General features: G+C 56.8%; 1 protein-coding gene across 11 annotated transcripts; it reads right to left on the minus strand.

The window, feature by feature from the left end:
- Window positions 1-480: 480 nt before the first annotated feature.
- Window positions 481-23,772, minus strand: FBF1 (Fas binding factor 1). 11 transcript variants are annotated; one of them, XM_047832539.1, is made up of 31 exons: window positions 23,491-23,771; window positions 23,033-23,088; window positions 22,428-22,513; window positions 21,848-21,875; window positions 20,680-20,721; window positions 19,297-19,390; window positions 18,462-18,522; window positions 17,459-17,509; window positions 15,786-15,927; window positions 15,228-15,305; window positions 14,550-14,669; window positions 14,061-14,199; window positions 13,791-13,924; window positions 12,371-12,470; window positions 10,858-11,316; window positions 9,462-9,560; window positions 9,016-9,104; window positions 8,794-8,852; window positions 7,841-7,996; window positions 7,617-7,717; window positions 7,285-7,491; window positions 6,394-6,501; window positions 6,175-6,314; window positions 5,959-6,077; window positions 4,825-4,947; window positions 4,554-4,739; window positions 3,730-3,906; window positions 3,499-3,636; window positions 3,291-3,408; window positions 2,273-2,382; window positions 481-1,681 (listed from the first exon to the last, which is right to left on the minus strand). In XM_047832539.1, exons 3-31 carry the CDS (start codon window positions 22,428-22,430, stop codon window positions 1,598-1,600), a joined length of 3,465 nt encoding a protein of 1,154 aa, XP_047688495.1. In that variant the 5' UTR covers window positions 22,431-22,513; window positions 23,033-23,088; window positions 23,491-23,771; the 3' UTR covers window positions 481-1,597. The 11 variants fall into 11 exon arrangements, 9 of the variants coding, with proteins under 9 accessions (XP_047688495.1, XP_047688492.1, XP_047688491.1 ...); XR_007146806.1 differs by having other exon boundaries at window positions 481-1,333; window positions 1,473-1,681; window positions 3,291-3,636; window positions 19,297-20,721; window positions 23,491-23,772; XR_007146807.1 differs by having other exon boundaries at window positions 481-613; window positions 1,215-1,681; window positions 3,291-3,636; window positions 19,297-20,721; window positions 23,491-23,772.
- Between the last annotated feature and the right edge of the window lie 27 nt (window positions 23,773-23,799).

Raw genomic sequence — 23,799 nt, forward strand, 5'->3', positions numbered from 1 at the left:
AGGGCTTACAACTCTGCAGGTGTTCACACCGGTGGCAATGTATTCGGCTGTTGAGAGGAAGACCCAATTCCAAGCTTCACTGAGGTTTCAAACGGGACCTCCTTGGGGCAGACTGACGCGTCCCTCCTTGGGGCAGAAGCAGCCTGGAGATCCCCACACCTCACAATAGCACTGTGTGTAGGGCGCTCTTCTAGAAGGAGGCGGCAGAGTGAGGTGGTTGACAGCCTGGGGCTTTGGAATGTGCCCAAGCAAAAGGTGCTACTTTCTGTCAGCTGGGGCAGACTATTTAATCTCCTTGAGCCTCTGTGCCTTCATGTGTGAGGTAGGGCTGGTCCTCATCCCCTTCTCCTGGTCACGACACAGCCGTCTGATGTGTGAACCCAGGCCAGAAGGTCCCAGTGCCAGTCAGCAAGTAACAGTGCTACAGAGCCAACACCTCTAAATCACTGACTCAGGAGTCACGGCACATCGTAAGAATGCTGTCATTAAGAATATAGCAATTTAATGGGTCCAAGATGAAGGCTGTAAATTGTTGGTACACGGAGATCCTTCTGAAAGCCCGTATGCGCCTGCTCGTACCCGCTCCGCCTCGTCCTCCTCTGCCCTTTGTCCTCTAATGGAAGGTAACCAGTCACTGGCCGATGGAAGCCACTTCAGGATAACTGTGGTCACGTCAGTGGAGTCCCTCCATCCTCAGGTTTGCTGGGACAACTACCAAGCCTCCGCCCCTCTCCTGAGGCCCCTGCAGGGAAATGTGCCAAGGCGCCCTCCCGGGGGGGCAGCTTGGGTCCGGTCCGGGCCTGCACAGCTCCCCAGTGCTCTCTACCCTCCCAGGGCAGGGGCCCTCGCTCCCCTTCTTCTTTCCCATCTGCTGTGACTTCATAGCAGGTGAACAGGACAGAGAAGCCTCTCCACTGTTCCCTCCCCACACCCCACCCCACCCCACCGTCACCTGGGTCCTGCCTCTGGGAAGCCCTATCAGAAGAAGCCGACAGGCCAGTGTCTGCGCAAGGCTGGTCAGCTCCCCAGGCAGCTGGGAATGAGGCTGAGGCTGAGAGCCTGTCATACTGAGAGGCAAGACCTGGGTGGGCGACACCCTCCCTGTCCCCACAATACCGCCCGCCTCCTTGCCAGGAGGGTAGAAGGCCCTTCAGAACGTGCGCTCTGACCCCGTGTCCCAGTTTGGGAGGAGAGCCCGTGCAGGCTCTGCTGACCTCTCGGAGGGGGCAGGAGGCTGCCCGTGGAGTCATTCAAGACGACGCCCGGGTGAAAGTATCCTGCCTGCTGAGGAAGGGGGAGGTCCACAAGGCCCAGTCAGAGTCTCGGATCTGAGCTGCAGGTCGGGGGTGGAGAACCAGCGGCTGGCGGTGTGGTGTCGTAGGGCTGCTGTCAGCCCCACACCTCCCAGAGGCCGTTGCCCCTCAAGCCCTAGAGGCTCCAGGCATTGGCTGGAGGGCTCAGACAGAACGCACTTGCACCCTGTTCCCGGGAAGAGCTGTAATCAGGCCCCGGCACCCACTCCTCAGAGCTGGCAGCCGGTGGGGCGGTGGGAGAGACTTCCAGGGTTGGAGGCCTTGCTGAGGAGACAGCGGAGCCTTCAGGCTGAATGGGATGTCATATTGTAGGAGGCTTTCTTCAGGGTCTCCAGGAAGAGCTGTTCATTCTCCAAGAAGTCACGGTCCTGAAAGGCAGAGCTGGCTGAGCGGTCCCCCTCTGGCTCCCTCCTGTACCCACTTCTGAGAACAGGGACACTGGCTTGCAGGACCGAGAGCAAGGTGGAGCCAGCCCTCACTCAGGGGCCCTCTCTCCACGCACTCCCTGGTTCGGGGATGCAGGGACATGGACGTGAGTGAGACAGACCAGGTCTTAGTCTGGCGAGGCCCCTCGTTAGCACATGGCTTCACCTCTCTAAGCCTGTTTATAGACCGGAGATAATAACATTACCTGCCCATAGGGCTGGGGGAGGGCAGAGGCCCAAACTGCACATACAGCTTTCTCACGGAGCCTGGCTTGCAGGAAGTGCTCCGTAAGTGATAGCTGCGATCTTTACGGTCGCAAGGTTACTGTGAGCTTCAACAGAGATGATGGATGCCAGTTACGTCCCACAGAACCAGGCCTGGAGTACGGGTCTCAGAGATGCTCACTAGGCAATCTGCACTATTATTCTGGGGTGAAGTGGGGGCTCCGCACCCCCCAGGGCCCAGGGCGTGCTCCTTCCTGCCTCCCACCAGGAGCCCTGGGCCCAGAGCCGGTGGCGGCTCAGGAGACTCACCTGCTCAGCTGTGTGTTTCAGCAGCATGAGCCTGGCGTGGAGGTGCGAGGGGCCCAGGCCGGCGGGTGGCCGGCTGCACCCGAGGGGGGTGGGGGCAGGAGCCACAGTGGCTGAAAAGGTGAAGGAGGAAGTCAGGGGCGCAGCCCAGGTGGGAGAACAGAACAGCCGCGGCTGGTTTCCTGGGGGCCTTCTCACCACCGTGGGAGGCTGCAACCTGGACAACCTTCTGGGCACTTCCACCAACTCTCCAGAGCCTTTGAGAATGTTCATGGGATCTTACCTGGCAAGTCCAATTCTAGGAATTTACTCGAGGGAAATAAGGCAGAGGTGCAGAGATGTATGTACAAACATCTCCGCTGTGTGTTTATCTTAGTGACAAAAAACAGCTCACTAAAAAACACGGAGCATAATGGACAATTCTGCTGAGTAAGAATTATGATCGGGGGCGCCTGGGTGGCTCAGTCGGTTATGCATCCGACTCTTGATTTCGACTCAGGTCATGATCTCACGGTTCGTGAAATCGAGTCCTGAGTTGGGCTCTACGCTGACAGTGTGGAGCTGGCCTGGGATTCTCTCCATCTCCCTCTCTGCTTCTCTCTCTTTCGTAATAAATACATAAATATTAAAAAGAGGAATTATGGTTAAATGTTTAATTACTGATAGGAAAACATGTTCTGTATGTACATTTCTGAATGAAAAAACTCAAGGCACAAAACATACGATGTCAATTTTTTTAAAAACATGCACAGTGTAGAACACTACATACACCCCAAATGTTCAAAGTGGTTTTCTCTAGAGAGGGATGTTTTATAAAACAGCGTTCCTCTCTCTTCTGTCTTACTTTGCTTTCTCTAACGGACGTGCGTTACTTGTGTAACAAGGGACTAGTGAGCGGACTCCCACGGGCCCCCCAACCCCAGCGGAGGGAGGCTGATCCTGGCAGCCGGGCCCGACCCCCAGCAGCCCAACCCAGCCCAGCCCAGCCCACTTCCGTCCTCGCCCTTTGGGAGCTACTCACCGCTCAGGCAGGACGCTGCCGGGCACTGGGTCCCAGGGAACAGCGCCGCGGGGCCGGAGGGCAGGTCCTGGCGGATGCGGTCCAGCCGCAGCCTCTGCTGGGCTAGACTCAGGTGCTCCTGTCCCCGACCCCAGAGAGAAGGACGTGGCTGTGAGGGTGGGTGACCAGAGGGGTCTGTGGGGGCCGCCGGAGCGGGGAGGAGCCTTGCCTCGTGCACGTGCCGCTCCTGCTGCCGCAGCCGCTCCTGCTGCCGCTGCACCAGCTGCAGCCGCGCCTGCTGCTCCTGCTGCACCTGCCGGGCCTCACGCAGCGCCCGCTGCCCCTCCTCAAACTTCTCCGAGGCTACCTGCGGGGAGACAGGCAGGGTCAGCCGTGCCGGGCGGGGGCGGGGGGGGGGGGGGTGTCCCGGCTGTGCCCCCGGAGCCGAGCAGCTCAGCACCTGGCTCATGCTCTCCACCTCCTCGGCGCGGAGCCTGGTGCGCAGGGCAGCGGCGCTGACCCTCTCCTTCTCCAGCCGCAGCTCCTGCCGCTCCCGCTCCAGGGCCTCCCTCTCAGCCGCCAGCTGCTCCTCCTTGGCTCGGAGCTCACTGGCTCTGATCTTCAGCTCGGCTTGCTCCTGGAGACAGCAAAGCCTTTGCTGCCTTCTCCTCTCCAGAACCAACCGCCCCGGCCCACCCTGCATTGTTTCCTCGGCTCTGATCCACCCCGATTCTGGAGGAGGTGGTGGGGCAAGGGGTCCGAGAGGCTTGGGGTCAAGCCTCGGGGCCGCTCCTCACCGGGGGTCCAATTTCTCTGAACCCCAGCTTCCTCATTTCTAGAATATTTAAGTCATGGGGTGCCTGGCTGGCTTAGTCGGTCAAGTGTCCGACTTTGGCTCAGGTCATGATCTCACAGTTCGTGAGTTTGAGCCCCGCGTCAGGCTCCATGCAGATCGCTTGGGGCCTGCTTCGGATTCTATGTGTCCCTCTCTTTCTGCCCCTTCCCTGTTCACATTCTGTCTCTCTCTCTAAAATAAATTAACCTTAAAAAAAAAAAAATTTAGAGTATCTAACTCTTGGGAATGCAGTGAGGATTGAATAAGGGTATGTGTATAAAGCACCTAGGACCGTCAAAGGCAGTTTTTATCATATGATCATTGTTTTAATCCCGACACTCTAGGCTCTTTGCTTAGTGAATACATCCTGACGGAGGAGCAGGGAGGTCGGGGGAAGGAAAGGGCAGGGCTGCCGAGCTCCCCGCTGTCCCAGAGGCCCTGGGCCCTACCTTGGCCAGGCTGATGAGGGTGCCCTCCCGCTTGGTGTCCACCTGCAGCGCCCTCTCTGCCTCACGCTCGGCCCGCTCCTTACTCAGCTTCTGCTGCGCGAAGAAGTCGGCCCACTCGGCCGCTAGGCGCCGCCGCTCCTCCCCACACCTGTGCATGACGGACTTCTGCTCCTCCAGCAAGGCGCTCTGGGATGAGGGGGCAAGGGCACGGGGTGAGGGTCCGTGGGCTCATGGCAGGGATCACAGCGGAGCGTGGCGTGGCTACACTCACCTTGGCCTTCTCCAGCTCCTCCCGCTCCATGGCGATCTGCTGGACCATGACCTTCCTCTGCTCCTCTAGAGCGCGCTGCGTGGACTCAGCTTTGCACTGCTCGGCATTCACCCGCCATCGCTCCTGGGGGTGGGTGAGGTCTGAGGACACATGCCCCCTTGACCCTCCACCTGCCCCCACGTCTGGCCCGACTGCGCCCCCGGCAGCAGTGCAAACGCACCTGCCCCTCCCACACTATGCCACAAACACCTCGTTTCTGAAGAGGTACAGAAGGAGGGGGGCTGAGCAGGGCTCCCAGGGCCCAGCCGCTCGGATGAACCGTACCAAGGCCTGGTGGCTCAGGAACTGCCACTGAGAAGCACCGGGCCGCTCCACAGGGCCCGAGAACAGCCACGTCCCTGCTCCCTGAAATGTCAGCTACTCATGCTGCCTGCCCGTCTCCTGTCCACCGTGCAGGCGAGCGTGCCGGGGCGGGTGTGACACGGCATTCGCCGGGGCACCGGGGGCCACACAAGCACGAGCTCAGAAGCTTGACTGTGCCTGGCCCGAGGCAGGGGCTTAATCAAGTCACCAAATGGAGAACTGAATACGTATGGTTCACGCTACAAGAGCACCTATGTCTACATGTTGATGAGTCTACAGGATGCCCAGGACATCCTCAGGGGCCATCTCTGACTAGTGGGGAATTGACATTTTCTCCTTTATTGCTAACTGGACTTTTTTTTTTTTTAATATTTATTTTTTGGGAGGGCACAAGTGGGGGAGGGGCAGAGAGAGAGGGACAGAGGATGTGAAGTGGGCTCTGTGCTGACAGGCTGACAGCAGTGAGCCCATGTGGGGCTCGAACTCACCAACCGTGGGATCATGACCTGAACCGAAATCGGATGCTCAACCGACTGCCACCCAGGTGCCCCTGCTAACTGGACTTTAATTTTTCAGTGTAACGTTCTCATGTTATAAGCTGGTACGAGATACGCAGGAGTTTGAAAACGCATCTGTTACGGCTCAGGAGGCACAGGCTTCAGTGGCCAGACAACCGTGACAGACCCAGGCGAGGTGGGCAGGCAGGGAGGCACTGCTGACACCCTGGGGTCAGCTGGGGACGCAGGCCCTGCCGGCGGGAGGGCGGCCCACCTGCTCCAGCAGCCGGCTCTGCTCCGTCAGGCGCGCCTCCGTCTTCCCCATGACCTCCTGGAGCCGGCTCCGCTCTTCCTCCATGTCCCGCTGCTGCCGGCCCAGTCTTTCCTGCAGCGCTGGGGGACCGCAGGGGGCTTAGCGCCCGCCCGCCGGCCCGGCGAGATGCGGGGGGGGGGGGGGGCGGGGGGGGGGGCCCCGCGGCCCACCCGGTACCTCGGAGCTGCTCGTCACGCTGCCGGAGCCCCAGCTCCCGCTCCTGGGCCGTGCTGAGGTGCGAGGCCTCCACGCGGGAGGACAGCTCGTGCAGGCTGCTGGAGAACTTCTCCATCTGCTCGATGACGCCATTCAGGGACCTGGGGGAGCACCGGGTCAGCCGGGCGCGGAGCCCCAGCACTGCCTCTCGGCTGGGCCGGGCCCGGACGGCGCACGTACCGCGTGTGGGAGGTGGCGCTGGTGACGGCATCAATCTCCCGGTCCTTCAGCAGTTTCAGCCGCTGCAGCTGCTCCTCGTGGTCCTTGCGCATCTCCAGGATGGAGGCCCTGAGGGGACCGTGGGGGCGGCACAGTGAGCACGGGGCAGCTCTGCGAGTGAGGGGGCTCGGCCATCAGTGCTCCTGGGCTCTCCTCCTCCTCCGCTCCTCCAGGTGCTGCCTCTGCTTCCCTGGCTCCTCATCCTTATCTGTCCTGGGACCTCAATGCCACATCCACTCTAACGGGGAGATTCCTTCTGCTATTCAGCAAAGGACACTTTCCACAGAAAAAAAGACAGGTGCGTGCACAGCCTCTTCTTGTCTGGCCAATCTGAGATGTGTTAGAAGGCCTGCTCTGCCTGCATTGACTGGCTCCCCTAACGGACCCCTTCTTAGTTTGCTCTCATCGAGATCGGACATCTCATCAGCGGGATGGACACGGCAGGCACAACGCTGCAAACCCCTTCTAGACTCGAGAGCTCTGGCAGGTGAGGGGCTTGACCTGTGCTGAGTTAGGGCCTCAGGTTCTTGCTGCTGCCAGGACTTACCTAAACAGTCAGGGACCCCCCAGGCCTGCAGGGGCACCTGCCCCATTGCTGTAGGGGTGGTGGGCCCTCCCCTGAGAAGGGGCGATGGCTCACTGTGCGTGGCCTTGGTTCTCACATGGAAAAGAAAGGGTCAAGCCTGAGCTGCTATGCCTCTGCCAGGGGTCTCCACTTCCTCCGGCCGTCCTGGAAGCCGGCTGTCTCCCCGCCTGCCTGCCTGCCCGCCCCAGGTCTCTCCTTCACCGCTGCCCCTCACCGCTGTCTCTCACCGCTGCCCCTCATCGCTGTCTCTCACTGCTGCCCCTCACCGCTGCAGCTCCCGGAGCCGCTCCATCTCCTGGTCTTTCTCTTGTGTGGCGGCCGCCAAACGCCTCTGGTGCTGGGCTGTGAGCTCGGCACGGGCCTGCTCGGCTTCCTGGCACTGCGACAGATACCGGGCCGACAGCTCCTCGTGCTCCCTCCGCAGCCGCTCTTCCCGTTGCTGGTACGATGTTTCTAGCATCTTTACATGGCTTCTGCCAACAAAGCATGCAGCTGTGGGGCTTAGAGGGCGAGGGCAGATGCCCAAAGACCTCTCTGAGTACATCAGCTCAGGCAGGCCTCGAGCCTCGGGATGCCCAGGTGGGAGGAGCATGGGTACCTGTGAGCACCCTCGAGGAGCTCCAGGTCTGCCTGGTGTCGCTGCTGCAAGCTCTCCAACAGCAGCTGGTGCTGGGTCCGCTCCAGCTCCAGCTTCCGCACCTGGAGATGGCGGGAGGGAGGGCGGTGGGCTCTCTGGGACACCGGGGGGAGCCTTCCAGCCCTCAGAGGGACACCCTTCCGCCCCAGCTTCGCCCCCCAGCCCGTGGCCCCTCTGCCCTTCACCTGGGCCTCCAGCTCTGCCAGCCGGGCCTGACTCTGCAGAAGGTCAGCCTGGAGCTCGGCAGTGCCACTCTGCAGCTGCACCTGTGCGGCCAGGAGCTGCCTCTGGTATTCTGTGCCCGGTACCAGGCTCCGTGCCAGGGACTCTGGCAACAGGGACTGTAGGAGAGGGCGGGAGATGTTTCCGGGGTTAGGCAGGGGACAGGGACTCAGGTGAGCCCAGCTACCTCTGGCTCTCAGCTTGCTAGGCCTCCTGGCCCCTGTGCCTGATCTGTGGCTGCAGACGGGGACGAAGACACGGCACCAAAAGGCCAAGGGCGAGGCCTTGGAGTCATGCAGTCACTGCACCTCCCAACTGGGTCTGGTTAGAACGGGTCTCCCCCCTCCCTCCGAACAACATCCTCCCAGCAGATGTTCCAGATTCCTAGACAGCCGGGAGAGCCCCGGCAGCATCTCAGCTGTGACAAAAGCTCCCGGCCCTGGCACCTTCCGTGGGCCCGAAGTCCAAATGTTGGCTGCTACCCTGCTTCCTGTGGGTGGCCCACTACCCACCATCTCCAAAGGTGCTTCTGGGTTACTGGGGGAAATGTCTCTGTGGCCTCCTCGCAGCTGGGCTCAGAGGTGGCTGGGAAACAGGTGGCGTGGCAGCGGGACGATGGCAGGTATGGAGGCGGCTTTCGAGACGGAACGACAGGATGCCTGCCGCCCTGCTTTCTGACCGGAGTATTCCCAGCTGCCCCTGCCTGGGTGCCATCTCTAATTCCCTCCCTGAGCCGGAAAATTAGTGCCCAACTCTGCCTGAGAGCGGCAAGGCTAGAAGCTGAGGAAAGTGCTGGGGGGTGGGGGGGTGGGGTGCTGGTGAGCCGTCCAACGTCCTGACACATGACTCCTGACAGGCTGCTGTGGCCCCTGCCCCGCGGGCCTGAGGCCTATTCCTGTTTGTCCGCCCTCCCTACCTGGACAGGCACAGAAGGCCCTGTGGTCTCCCGGGAGCCGGGGCAGCAGGCTGCAGCCTCTGAAAATCAACAGCGGAGAAATGAGCAGGAGGCCCAGAGAGACCGGGGGTCTTGCGTGTGCATTTGGGAGTCCAGCCCTGCTTGTCTCCCGGGCCCCGAAAGAAGCGCCAAGTGCCTCTGCCGGTTCCAGAGGTAAAGCACCACACAGAGGAGAAAACAAACCGGTGCTGGAGAGGTCTCCACGGGCTGTTCCCCTCTGGGGGTCACCGACACGGGGGGCCAAGGCAGCCTGGTTCCAAGTCACGGGGGACCTGAGGACACAAGAGATTGGGGGGGGGGGTCAGTGGTGGCAAGATGAACAGCCTGCTGTGTAGGACGCAGAGAAGTACGAAGAGGGTTGGCGTGGGCAGTAAAGGAGAACATCAGGTGCAGACAGTTGACTGGAAAGGCCTGGTGGCTGGCAGTTTACTAAGAGTCAGTCTTGGTTGGGCAGAGGAGATGGGGACCTGGCTCTGAGTCCCCTTAGTCAGCGGGCCTGATATAAGGTATTAAATGCCATATGCCAAGCTGACCAACAGCCCAGCACGGCTGCCCATCATCTCTGAAGAAAGGGGCCCGTGCAGGCCCGACCCAGCCTCTCCCCCACCCTCAGCCCCCCGCAGACACACCCTGAGGTGGTGGGTCCTGCCGGTGGCTTGTGTGCCGCTGTTCCTGAGGACCCTCCAGCAGTCGCTTGCTTGACCCCTTGAGTGCTGGCAACAGGCTGGCTGAGGAAGCAAATGTTAAAGCAAAGGTGGCAGAAGGTTCAGGTTAGACTGGACGTGGCCGGGCGGGGACACGGCCTGAGCATGAAGCGGTTAGCCATTCCCTGAGCCCCAGTCTGAGCCCCTGGCCTTCTAGTCAGCCTTTTTTCTTTCTTCAATTTGTTTTTGTTATGTTTACTTATTTTTTGAGAGACAAAGCACGAGGGGGGGAGGAGCAGACAGAGAGGGAGACACAGAATCTGAAGCAGGCTCTAAGCTGTCAGCATGGACCCCGATGAGGGGCTCGAACCCACGAACCATGAGATCATGACCTGAGCTGAAGTTGGACGCTTAACCGACTGAGCCATCCAGGCGCCCCGCCCCTCCAGTACCCCTTCTTGGCCCCAGTGCCTGCTAGGGCACAGTGAATGGCACTGACCATGTGTTGACAGTGCAAGTAGTGACAACCGAGGTGTTACAGACACCAGAGTTAAGTTCGAGTTCAAGCTCAAGACCTTTTTCTGGCCCATGTAGGTCTGCTGAGTTAGACTGGGGCTCTGCTCACTCTCCTGCCAGGTTCAGCTCCCTTTGGGCTCCTCTCTTCTCTTGTCCGTGGTTCCCATCCACTTTGGCTCTCAGGGTCAGGGGAAAGCTTTCTTCTTGGTTTCAGATGGAGGTCAAAGCCACCCTCCTCGTTCACACCAACCCCAGGGTTGGGTTATGCTCCTGGCCTGTCACGCAACTGCCCACTTCACCTCTTCCTTGCTCTGGCCACACAGCATCTTGCTACTTCCTCTGCATGATCCCGGTCTTGCTGGTCCCTTTTACCCTCCTGCCCTCGGAGGTCGGTGGCTATCCTGCCCCCACAGACCTCCGCTCAGTGGGTTTCCTCAGGAGTTGCCCCTTAGCCACCGTCTTCTCTCACACTTCCCAAAAGCACCAGCACACGTCACGTATTTTAGCTCGGGGCAGCAGAGGCGCCAATAAATTTAGACACTGGGTTTTTTTGGGAGCAGGGCCCTTACTCAGAGGCACCAGGATGGCTGTGCTTTCGTCACATCAGGGCACCCTCTTTCCCTGCCTGATCAAGTCAGCCCTTGTCCACACGGCAGTCAGGGTGCGTCAACGGCCTCCTGGTCCCCTCATGTCTGCACCTGGGCAAGAGCGGGGAGCTGGACGCTCTCTCTGCCTCACCCAGAGAAGTAGAGAGGCACAGCTAAGAGGCGATGTGGGCTGGCACTCGTGACCGAGGCGCCGACATGGGCCCCCGCCCCCCCACCGCCCGGCCCTCCCTCCGCTAGGCAGCAGCCCAAGCCTGTACCTGCTGGAAGGGGGACTGCCCGCTGCCCCCACCAAGTGCTGGCCTCTGGAGGCCTCGGTGTGCTCCTCTCGGGCCAGACCTCGGGACTTCTTCCGACACAAGGCATAGCTCAGCCAGTCCTCTTCCTCTTTTTCCTTCGATGCTCCCAGCTGTGAAGGCTGGCCGGCTTTGGCAGGGAAACCCGCACCCTCTGGAGCTGGCTTGGCCCCCGGAGAGGAGGTGGGCAGTCCAGCTGGGGCAGAGTGCTGGCTCCTGGGAGGGGGCGCAGAAGGAGTGGAGAGCGCCTCCCCTCCCCTCTGAGCCTCTCTGGTGGGGGAGGGAGGGAACAGGTCCTCGTCCTTCAGGCCCAGCCAGTCAGCTCCTCCCTTCTTGGGGTGGGTGGGGCTGGCGGCCACTGGGGTGCTCCGTTTGGAGGCTGGTTCTCCCTTGGGGTCTGCGCCACCTTCTGCTGAGAACCTACTTCAAGACAGAGAGGAGGAGGTCTAAGGCAGGGCAAGCCGTCCATCCTGCGAGCCCCCTGACCAGCCTTTCCCTCCGCTGCTTGGGGGTGACTGTGAGTGAGAGGTTCCCCGGGGCTCTGTGCAGCCAGCCCGACACCCCGTTGAGCACAGTGCCCACGCCAGCTTGGGTGGCAGGGCAGCGGCCAGCTGAGTGCCATTACTAGAACACCATCAAACGCACGTCCTCAATTCCACGACGTGAACGGGGGACAGTTTCATTTGCAGCAAACAGGACCAAATCACAGCCGTGGGCACACTCGTCCAGAGAAAATGCAGTTGGGTCAAGTGGTTTTAGGTTTTCCATTAACATTTTATTACCTGTTCATTTAATTGGCCACTGCCTGGAAGTGTCACTGGCCAGTGGCAGCGGGTTGCAAGGTCTAAGAACACCCGGGGACTGAGAAAAATGTCAGTGTGTGTGGCGGGTTATTTAGATACAAAGAGGCTGAAAAGGCCAACATGGCATAACGCCAACATCTGCTGAGTCTGGGCGATGGATCGGAGGCAGTGCTTTGTACCGGTCTTAGAACTTTTCCGTCAGTTTGAAATCATTTCAAAGCATAAAGTTTAACATCTATATGGGGAGGAAAACCCCAAATTCAGAAAATTCTATCCACTAAGTTAATGTTTTATGGCACACTGGGACGAGCCTGCGGCCAGGCATCGCGGCGGGCCCCAGAGCAGTTCCTGGGGAGCAGGGTGTGAGAAGCCACCGAAGGTTCTCGGTCTCGCTACCCCAGGGATTGGACATTCCTCGGGGAGATCTGCTGACATTAGCTGTTTGTGGCTTTGAGGGCTCCAGGCGGAGTTGGGGTCCCCTCTTGCTTTTCCTTCCAAGGAGGCTGGAAGGAAACGGGCCTGTGTGGGTGGGACGGGGCAACCCCCTCTTCTCCTTCAGCACCCACAGGGTGCCACCCCTCCGTCTTGTATGCCGTGGTTCCCAAACTGGGGCACTTCCTCCTTCCCAGTGGGCACCTGCCCCCAAAACCAAGCTCCCAGCAGGCCCTGCTTACCTGACCGACTGCCGGTGGGACTGTCGGCCCTCGCAGGAGCCCACAGTGGGCTGATAGGCCCCGAAGGTGAAGTCCTCATCACCCCAGGGATCTTCTTTGTCTGAAAATGAAGAGGCTTGTGATCTAGAGCAAGGGAGTCAGATTCTTTTGTGGCTGCAGAACACTGTTTAAGAAAAAAAAACAACAAAAACTGAACTGGCAGGGGCGCGTGGGTGGCTCAGTTGGTTGAGCGTCCCACTTGGGCTCAGGTCATGATATCTCACGGTCCGTGAGTTCGAGTCCTGCGTTGGGCTCCACACTGTCAGCTCAGAGCCTGGAGCCTGCTTCAAGTTCTGTGTCTCCCTCTCCCTCTGCCCCTCTCCTGCTCATGCTCTATCCATTTCAAAATTAAATAAATGTTAAACAAAAAAAAACCTGAACCGGCAGCTTGACGTGCCAGACGAGTAAAGAGGAGGCCGCTCTGGGGAAAAGCAGGGGTGCAGCGCTGGGCGTGAGCCCAGCGTCTCGGGGTCTGGCACACAGGGCATCATCTGGGAGTGGTGACGGAGGCACTGGCGGGGTCCTGCCCCAGACAGCCTTTGGATGAGGCCCGGTGAGCCGCGTGTGTTATGAGAATGACTCCCAACACACGGCCCATGGGCCAACGCTTTGAGAAACCGTGGTCTGGATGATGATTTTCAAACTGTGAGCTGCTATCCATCAGCCAGAGCCGATTTATTTATTTATTTTTTATTTATTTTTCTTTTTTCAACATTTTTATTTATTTTTTGGGGGGACAGAGAGAGACAGAGCATAAACGGGGGAGGGGCAGAGAGAGAGGGAGACACAGAATCGGAAACAGGCTCCAGGCTCCGAGCCATCAGCCCAGAGCCCGACGCGGGGCTCGAACTCCCGGACCGCGAGATCGTGACCTGGCTGAAGTCGGACGCCTAACCGACTGCGCCACCCAGGCGCCCCAGACAGAGCCGATTTAATGAGTCACAACCAATGTGTTTATAAATCAAGTAGTGCCCAGATAAAAAATAACAGAATGCTGAACACGGTAGTTGTTATTTCGTGACACTTTTGTCTTAGTCATAATAATGTGTGTGTGATGTAAAGCTTCTAAAAAAAACCTTTTTTTTTTTAATGTTTATTCATTTTTGAGAGAGAGAGACAAAGAAAAGTGCATGTGGACAAGCAGGGAAGGGACACAGAGAGGGGGACAGAGGATTTGAAGCAGGCTCCACACTGACAGCAGAGAGCTGGATGTGGGGCTTGAACTTACAAACTGTGAGATCATGACTTGAGCCGAAGTCGGTTGCTTAACCGACTGAGCCACCCAGGCGCCCTGTAAAGCTTAATTGTTATTATGGGCTGTGGTAGAAATGTGGTCTAGGGGTCCCCCACCTCGCCTCCCCTACCCCACGAGCCTCCTCACCCTGTGGCCTCTGGAACTTCTTGTCCAGCTTGAACTCCCTGTGTTCCCCAGTGCCCGGGCGAGCCAGGAGTTTGGTGGCAGTCCCCCGACCCAGCAGCTCATCCAGTCTGGAGCGAGCAGGACGGGGCCCTTCCCTGCAGGACGGGACACACGCAGGAGCATGTGAACATGAGGGGCTCCTGGGGGTGGGGGGCGTCACTGGACCCACTCTCTAGCTTTTCCCAGGACCTGAAGTGTGGCCAGCGTTTCTCTACTTATAAGGACCCTTACTGGTCTCCCATCTGCTTCCTTTCTGCTGTGGGGCTGTCTGCAAAGCCCAGGGTGGCCATGATGTCATCCTCCTCATCAAATAGCACTTCTTCTTTCTTTCGGACCGGGGTGTCCCCAGGAGTTAGAGGAATAGAAGGACCTAGAACACAGAACACGGGGCGCAAGGCCCATGGCCCACCATGCCCTCAACCGTGCTGTCTGAATGGGTCGAGGGGGGTGTTTCTCTGTAACCCGGACCTCTGCGTGTGACAGCAGGCGTCACACATGTCCAGTCTGCCCATAGGACCTGACTGCCCCCCCCTTCCCCCCCCACCCAGCCCAGCATCACGCATCCCACCTCCCTGTTTGGAGAGACCGATAATCCCTTGGTCCAGCATCTGAGGGCTATGGTCCTGGCCTGGCAGAGTTCCGGCTCTGTACTGCAGACTCCAGCCAGCCCGCTGCCCACTGCATCTACCCCAGGACGTGTCACAAGCCCACCCTCCCTACCTTGATCTCTGACTGGGGCTGTGCCCTTTTCGGAAGCCAGTTTACTCTCTGTCCTGGGTGGCTTCTTGGTGGTTCCTTCCTCATCATCGGAGAGAAGTCCCGCCAATGGGTCTTCCAAGTCTCACGGCCAGAAGGGCAAGCACAAGTCAGACTGCACGCTTCGTTCAGAGAACAAGCCCTGCTAGATTTCTAGCTATTCCCACACACGAACAGGCCGCTCAGCACCCCAGAGGACACACACCAGGCTCAGTAAGGAGACAGGGAGCTGGAGAGTGGGCTCGGCCTGCAGTCCAGCATGGCGGGCCCCGAACTGCCTGTGTGCCCCCCCAACTCTGCTGTCTGTACAGCCTTCTGGAAATGTCCCCAAGCACCAGAAGTGAAGTAAATACAATGTTTGTGCATTTGGAAAAGGAAAGAGAATTCTTATACTTTATAAAACCTTCAGTTTGATGTCTGGCTTCAAAGTCCTTGCAAATAAGTTACTCCAATCTCCCAGCCACTACAACACAATCGGTCCCTCCCTGAATTCCTGAGGAGTTGAACCAGTGGCACCGGCTGTCTGCTCCTCCTCTGACAAGCGTGGCAACCTGACCTTGGGCAAGCAAGTAGGCATTACCCAGGTTCCTCCACTCTTAAAACCAAAGTGACCCAGAAGCATGACCACGGGGCCTGTGGTACCTTCGAAGGAAAACTTCCTGTACTGATGCCCGAAGTTGCTGGGAGAGGGAGGGGACTTCTTGGCAGGAATGGTGTCCCCTGCAAGAAGCAAACAGAAGGCAAGGTCACGGGCCTGGGCCTCTCCCAGCCAAGGTCCTGCCACACCGTGACAGGGACCCTGGGGTGGTGTGCACTTCTCTCTGGGCGTGCTGAGGGCTCATGGCCGTGGAGACTGTTCTCCCACAGGCTTCTGCCAGGGAAACGTGGCCCGAAGCCACCTCCCGCCCCTCCATCACATGTCATCACTCCAAACAGAGTCACAGACTTGGGAGGTACACGGGCTACCACCGAATTCCCCAAATTAACTCAGGTGGTTTTTTCAGGAGCTGCCATGTTGCACTTAGAGGCACTGGAACCACAGGAGGCAGGAGGAAGCTGTCCCTCCCCCCCCCCCCCACAAACACTCAAATGGCCTCTCCCCCCCCCCCCCCCCCGCAGAGAAAACCCACAGCAGTGACAGCTCCAAGTATCTGCCGAGTCCCCAGAATGTCCAGACACCAGGCGCTCCCTCCCACTTGCCTTTCTCACTGGCTGTTAATAGGCCGGCAGATTTAGGATGACTAGGCAACTCTTCTTTCCCAGAGCCCTTTGCAGCTCTTTTGCTGGAGGCCGGATCGGACTTCTTCAGACCCAAGAGATCGGCATCCATGTCGTCCAGATCCTGGAAAAGCCGGAGGGAGGGAGGAATCCCCACGGGTGCTTGGCTAGTGGCCGCTAAACGTCCCCGTGCTCTGCACAGCCTGGTGGTGACACTGCTGCCATATTGCACGGGGGACACACGGGGACTTGGTTTGGGGAACTGACCCCAACAGGGGTAGAGAACAAGGCCAGAGGCCAGGCCGAAGCACAAAGTCTCCACTGGCTCGGTCTCTGATAAGCCCCCTGGTCTCGGATGGTACCCCTACCACCATTTCGGCCAGGGGCACTAAAACCTGTTTGCTGGTGCTTCTCCCACAGGCTCAGTAAGCGGTGAAGCTCTATTTACGGTGGGAACAAAACTGCATGATCCTGGGGTTGGGCTGTGAAAAGGGGCCCCGGGGCAACATTCAAGGAGTCCTTTGCCCGCCTGGGTCAGAAGAGCCTGGGTCAGAAGAGGCAGAGCGTGATGAAGATGCTGTTCCGGGTCAGTGAAGGTTCTCTGGTGATGACACAAGCCACTAGGCACCCAGCCAAGCGTCTCCTGGCCACCACGGCCCTTGGTACAGACTCGCCAAATGCTGATCCTCTTAAGGGGACGAGGACTTCGATCTGGGAGGATGCTTGGCAGCCCGGGGGCAGAAGCGTGAGGGACAAAGGGGAACGAGAAAACTACGCAGGAACGAAGTGAGCTGGGAGAGAAAACTGAACCAAAGGTAAGCAGAGCAAGCTGGGGGACAGGGGCCCAGCTTGTGGTTCTGGCGTGAGATTCAAAGAGTCCCCGCCGGCAGCAGAGGCAGAGGACTTGGGGGTGGCCGCCAAGGGTGCCAGCCAGCTGGCCTCGGGGAAGAGAGATTTCAAGATGAGGTTAAAGAGGCTCACTATGGAGTCAAGAAGGGAGCAGACTCTGATTCTTCGGCCCCTCCCGCCACCCCCCCCACCCCCCCCAAGGCTGAAAGCAAGCGCTTGGCCGGGGACGTGGGTTAACCAGAGGGGCAAGAGACTGCTGCTCGACGGAAGGGCAGGGGGGAGCAGAGGTGACCTAAGGTTTCAGACCCCAGCCAGGCCACCTGCACCTTGGAAGATTATCTTATAAACTGTACAGAATTTATGTCTTAAAATTCCATTGCCAAGTTTAGCTTGGGGCTTGATCCAACGAGAGCACAGCCAGACTGAAGGGGATTTGGCAGGGGATGTGGAAAGAAATACAGACAACAGTTAAGAAGCAGCATTAGAGGAGTCTCTCCTCCTCTCCCCTCAGTGGTGGTGTTGGTACAGGGTCGCAGCCCGGAGTCTCTGGGAGGAAGCCAGCCCCACTGCACTAGGGGCCTATCGCATGAAGGTGTCTCTGGGTAGCGAATCTCTATAAACCAGGAAAACAGACTTCTATCCAGAGGGACAGGGAGGGCAGCAGCTCATAGATGAGCTCCATTCTTGACTAGAAAGGGCTCAGAAACACGAATTGCAGAGGGAGAACCACGAGGGAGAAGAAAGGCTTGGCATGGAACACCTGGGTCCTGCCCCGGGTCCCAGAGCTGTGCAAGCGGGTGCCTTACCTTCATGGTCTGGAGGAGAGCCTGCGGGTCTGCGTCTGAGATGTCTGAAATCTAAGTGCGCAGGACAGTAAGGATGTGTTAGTCGAGGACCACCAAAGCTCGGGGGTCTACCTCCTTGTGGCCTTGCTTCTCTGAGGGCAGAGCTCGGCCGGTGCGGCACAGATAGGAGGTCCTGCCTTCACCTGGGACTTAAGTGTAGTCGGAAGCCAAACCTCCCCAGGTGTGGAGACCCAGAAAGTGCTGCCGCTTTCTGTCCCTCCCAACTGGAAAGAACCCTTTCATTAATGGGCTCAAATTATGCTACTTCCCAGGGGCACCTGGTTGGCTCAGTAGGTTAAGCGTTCAACTCTTGATTTCGGCTCAGGTCACGAGCTCATGGTTTGTGGGATTGAGCCCCGTGTCTGGCTCCGTGATGAACGTGGAGACTGCTTGGGATTCTCTCCCTTTCCCTCTCTCTCTCTGCCCCTGGCCTGCTCGCACACTCTCTCTCAATCTCTCTCAAAATAAATCAACTTATTGTGACAGGAGGCCCAGTTACAAAGGGCAACACAAGCTCTGCTCTCCAGTGCATCTCACTGGTAGGAAGGAGAAGCATGTTGGGTCCACAATGGGGTCCACTTGGCAGCCTTTGGGTATCATTTTAAAAAACACACCGGCGGGGTGCCTGGGTGGCTCAGTCGGTTAAGCGTCCGACTTCGGTTCAGGTCACGATCTCGTGGTATGTGAGTTCGAGCCCCGCGTCGGGCTCTGTGCTGACTGCTCAGAGCCTGGAGCCTGTTTCAGATTCTGTGTCTCCCTCTCTCTCTGACCCTCCCCCGTTCATGCTCTGTCTCTCTCTGTCGCAAAAATAAATAAACGTTAAAAAAACAACAACAACAAAAAAACCACACACCGGCTTTGCAGAAACTACTAAACCCTTCTGTGAGAAACCTCCCAGCCACCACCCATTCCTCGGCTTTTAGGGATAAGCAGAGAGGGTGGGGGTAGGGTGGGCCAGGCTCACCTCAGCATCAGGTCCTGTCAGGCCTGCTGTGGTGCTGAAGGCACAGTCTTCCAGGAGGAACCTGCAAAGATGTGGAATTGGGACCCACCTGCAACCCCAGGGCACTAACTGATTCCAAGAAAGGAAGGTAGCTTAGAGAGTAACCAGTGAACCCGTAAGACTTCTCCGGGAGAACAGGACAGAGCTGCTCAAAGGAATTTCACAGGCCACCTAAGGCAGAGATTTTCACTTTTTCTAAAGCAGGAGAGCCCCTTTAAAGACAATCCGGTAAACACTCATGGTGAGCACAGGATAACTACAGACTTGTCCGACCGCTATGCGGTACATTTGAAAGTACTTTAACACTGTGTGTCAGCTGTAGTTCAAAAAAAAAAAAAAAAAAAAAACAGCCACAAGATTGAAAAAATAAATAACCAAACTGTTCAAAGCAACAGATAAGAGAGAAAAACAGAATTGTTTGGCCAAGATGAAGGTGGAGGGTGGAGAACTCCTAAAACTCCCTCCCATCGCTCAATGGTCAGGAGCACTTTAGAAGAATATGCAATCTGAAAGCCAATTCTTTTATTCTGGGGGAAAGAAAATTGAGGCTCAGAGAGGTTCAGCAATCACCCAAGACCACACAGTAAGTCGTACATGCAGGACTAGTAGCCAGGACTTCTGACCCCTGGTCAGTTCTCTTTCTACCCTTCAGGCTTGTTCACGGACCGGGAACAGGGAGAAGGGAAGAAATCAGTGACAGCAGAAGTAGGGGAGAGAGGAAGTGGAAAGTGGGGTGAGGAGGCAAGAGCATTTGGACGGAAGGGGCCACAGCCACCCAAGCCAGTCCTGCACTTACTTTGTTCTAGCCCTTGAAGAAGGGAGCGCCTGGGTTACGGCCATGGCATCTCGGGCTCGGGAAGCTAGTTTCACAGGCTCCTCGGGTAGTATCACTGGAAACACACACACACACACACACACACACACACACCAGAAGAGGTGCCATTTGGCTAGGGAACTGGAGTCCAGATGAAAAGGACTGAGAGTTCCCCACCAAGCTCCCCAGAAAAACCTTCTTGCAGGAAGGTCAACCCTGAAAGCCAACTGGTGCCGGATGAAGAGCCCAACCCCACCACACTGCAGGGAAAGGCAGAAAGAGCGATGCACTCTGCCACCCAAAGCTCTTGGCCGAACATAGGGCTTGGGATCCATGGCTTCTTCTGGGCTGGGTGCGGGGAGCCTCAGCCTGGCTGTCCCCGGTGAGCGTTCCAGGACCCTGAAGCCCTGCTCCTCAGGGCAGATGCGGACACACAGGATAAGGACCTCGTATCCAGAATATATAAGAAACTCCTACAACTCAACAGTCAACAGACAACCCAATTTCAAAAAGGAGCTGATTAGACCTTTCTCCAAAGAAATGCAAATGGCCAATCAACTCATAAAAAACAGATTCGGGATCATTAGTCATCAGGGAAATGGACATCAAACCCACAATGAGACACCACTGCACATGCACTAGGATGGGGATAACCAAAGAGACAAAGTAACAAGTCCTGTGTGAAGATATGGAGAAACTGGAACCTTCGTATCCTGCTGGCGGGAACGTAAGACGGAAAATGCTTTGGTGGCTCCTCAAAAGTTAAACATCGAATTACCGTGCAAGTGATTCCATTCCTCAGTAGACACCCGAAAGAACTGAAAACATATGGCCACTCAAAAACGTGTACACGAGTGTCCCTAAGAGCGTTATTCATCAGAGCCACGCCGAAACGTGGAAACCATCAGAATGTCCAGCACCTCAGGAGTGGATCAGCAAAACACGGTCCGTCCACACACTGAAATACCGTCCAGCCATAGGAAGGAATGGAGACAGGAACGGTGCAGGCGAACCTCGTGAACACCACGGTGGGTGAACGAAGCCACACGCAAAAGCCATGGGCGATGTGATTCCATTTTATACCACACGTCTCCAACAGGCGAGCCCATAGGGAAGGAAAGTGAATAAGTGGGGTTGAGGGAAGGGAGAGTAAGGAGTGACTGCTAATGGGCATGGGGTTTCTTTACGGGGTGATGAAAATGTTCTGCAATTAGACCGTGGTGATGGTTGTATAACTTTGTGAACACACTAAAAGCCAGTGAAATGTGTACTTAAAGGGAGTGAATTTTATGTGAATTAGATTTCAATTAAAAAAAAAAAAAAGGATAAGCCTAAAGCAGGGGATTCTGGGAAAGGGGCACTTACTCTCATCCCCCAAGAGGTCCCCGAGGACATCATCAATGGAGCCTAGAACAGAAAAGGAGGCAGCAAGACTTCAGGAGGAAACAAGAATGTCCTCACAAGTTTCACATCTTGAGACCTCATCCCAGTTCCAGACTCCTCAACACCAGAGTGCTCAGATGCTGGGGCCTGGGCCCAGCTCTCTCTTCGGTGGCCACGAGGTGTTTCCTGATTCTCTGGCAACAGACCACAATGCCTTCTTGAAAGACCCCAGGGTAGAAATCAAAAATCACGTTCTCAAAGGACGATGCTAAAGATTTTCAGGAGAACCGACATCCTAGGGGACACACTGGCCAACGAGCCAGTCTTCCAGACCCTGAATAAAGCCCGGCGAGCTTCCTTGGAAAAGGTGTCCAAGATTTCTAGGCACACACGAGCTTCTTTCACACCAACAGCCTCCTTGTATCCTTCCACCTGAGACCTCCTCCTCCCCCCAGAACTGGTCTGGAGGCACACCTCCTCGGCCACTTTCCAAAGGAGGCACATGGGGGAAACCCAAAGTACAAACACTGAATTAGTTCTCGAATCCAGCTTAAATGCCCTTACCACCCTTAATCCCAGCTGTATACTTCTGGATACAGAGCCCAACAAGAAGTTTTTCCCAAGCCCCATCCCTTGTTTATTTCTGGATTACTCTGAGGGCCGACAGGCAGCACAGGGAGTTCCCTAGGCAGACCAGAGCCACCTGTGTAATTATGGCAAAATCAGCAAGTTACAGGCACGTCCAAGTTGTTTGTGGATGAAAGGTTGGGAAATTATTTTTGGCTTAAGGCTGATGTTCCATTTCTCCACTCACCTTCCTTTCTTTTTTTTTTTTTTTTATAACAAGGATTTTCTTCTCTTTTTCTTCTTCTTTTTTAAGTTTATTTATTTTGAGAGAGAGAGCACATGCAGGAGAGAGGCGGAGAGGGAGAGGGAGAAGAAGAGAGGGAGGGAGAGGAAGAGAGAGGGGGAGGGGGGGAGAGAAAGAGAGAGAGAGAGAGAGAGAGAGAGAGAATCCCAAGCAGCTTCCACAGTGTCAGCACAGAGCCCAAAATGGGGCTCGAACTCAGAACTGTGGGATCATGACCTGAGCTGAAATCAAGAGTCGGACGCTTAACTGACTGAGCCACCCAGGCACCCCTCGACTCACCTTTCAATCCCTTTTTGGTTTTTGGTGCCTAAAATGGGGGAAAAAAAACCCTAAATTAAACAGTGAACATGGCTGAAACTGAGAATACAGAATAAATTGCTTTTGCCAAGTCACCAGAGGAAAAGGAGCACCAATCGCATTTAGAGACAGAAGCTCTTTATACTTTCCTAGAGTTTCAGACAATAGACTCATTCGGAGCATGGAAACAGCCCCCACTAACCAGCAACGGATGCCCCTGTGGGTGCCATCTGGTGGGCAGAAGTCTCCCTCTTCCCTGATTTCCAGATGCCACGTGCAAACCCTCCCGGGCAGGATGTAACATAACTGGGAAGGGTTTCCCTTATTCTGTGTCCCTGACTTCTCCACACCAGCAAGAGACACTTAAAAATGCTTCCAGCTGACCATGCAGAGGCTCAGAAGTCTTGCTCATTGTGTAAATCAGATATCAATTCTACTTCCCATCATTCTTCTCTTGGGACCATATCCTGGTCCTTGTCAGCCAGCCCCGAAAGTCCCCCATGCAGTCAAGATCTTGGGGGGGGGGGAGGGGAATGTAGGGTTGCGTCTGCATTCTGCCTACCATCTCAAGACTCTGGGAGCTGCTTGTAGCTTGCTCACAGTGCTGTCCAGCTCATTTGAATTCTGCCCACATCAGGCTCATCCTCCCTAATGAAGAAAATTCAAGTGGTTGCTTAAAAACAATGTAGTTTTAACAGGGCTTGGGCCCAAGGCCCATCAAGGCTTCTGTCTCTCTACTCATTTGAGAGGTCAAAACCTAGCTCGATAAATTAAGAATTCTTTACCGGGAGAGCAACTTAGATGAGAAGCAAAGTGCTCTGGATGACTTAATGAGCTGAGATTACTCACATAAGGTGGGGTGGTCCTCATGTCTCACCCTGAAGGAGGATGCAGGAGATGATGGGTACCCATCTCAGGAGGAAGGTGGGTGCCACTCACTGTGGCCAATAGGCATTCCCCGCCAACACCCATGACTACTTTCTCGGCAGCATTCAGCACAAAGAGTGGATGTGAGGCTGCTTACTCCTTAACACTATTTTCACCAATGGCAGAAATTTTCCCCTTCAGGCTAACTGTAAATCCGACTTAGCCCATTAATAGAGAAGTGTTTTACTCAGACTGTCACTCTCTCCTTCCCCATCCTGACCATTAATTACCAAGACAGACCTTCCCATGCCTTGGAAGAAAGGAGTCGGAGGGGGTCATCTCTGGTGTTGCCGGTCCTGTTAATAGAATGCAAAGTTCATCTAGGATTAGGTACAGGGGCCACTCTGAATGTTTGTGTTGCTCTTTCTTTGTGATGGCAGTTTTCACGACCTACAAGTCCAAGCACGTTTTGTCTCATAGATCACATCCAGGAGTTTCTTCCATCTCCTAGGGATCCTGTCCCAGCCTCCCAGACCGCGGGAATCTCTGAGAAGTTTGCAAAGGCCAAAGGGCCACAGAGTACCATCGCGTCATCGCCTCCGCTCAGCCAACTCCGTCCGTGTCTGGCATTTTAAAATCCCGAGCCCGCCCCTTAGCAAGGGCCCGCCGGGAGTCGCTCCACGGTCGGGAGACTCCGCGCCCCTCCCTGCTTCACCCCCTCCACGCGCCCACCCCAGCTCAACCCGAGCGCCACCTACTCTCCTCCCAGCCCCTGAAATCCCCCGGGTTACGCGCCGTTCCCCGCAGAGGCGCAGCCGCTGGGGCCTGTCCCAGCCATAGCCGCTGGTCAGGACCCCACTCGAGCCCAGCTCGCCCTGGTCTCTCGTCGGGAGCCCCGCGAACGCCAATCTCTCAGTTGCGCGGCCCTCGGAAGAAAAGTGAGCCTCGAGGCATCCTGGGAGTTGTAGTCCTCGGTCCGGAGCCAGAGGAGCAGGGGACGCCAAGATAAACTACATCTCCCAGAGTGCCCGTCGCGGCCGTTAGTCGAGGCCAGGCCTGTTTGCGGC

This window comes from Prionailurus viverrinus, chromosome E1 (assembly GCF_022837055.1).
Source record: "Prionailurus viverrinus isolate Anna chromosome E1, UM_Priviv_1.0, whole genome shotgun sequence".
Lineage (NCBI taxonomy): Eukaryota > Metazoa > Chordata > Mammalia > Carnivora > Felidae > Prionailurus > Prionailurus viverrinus.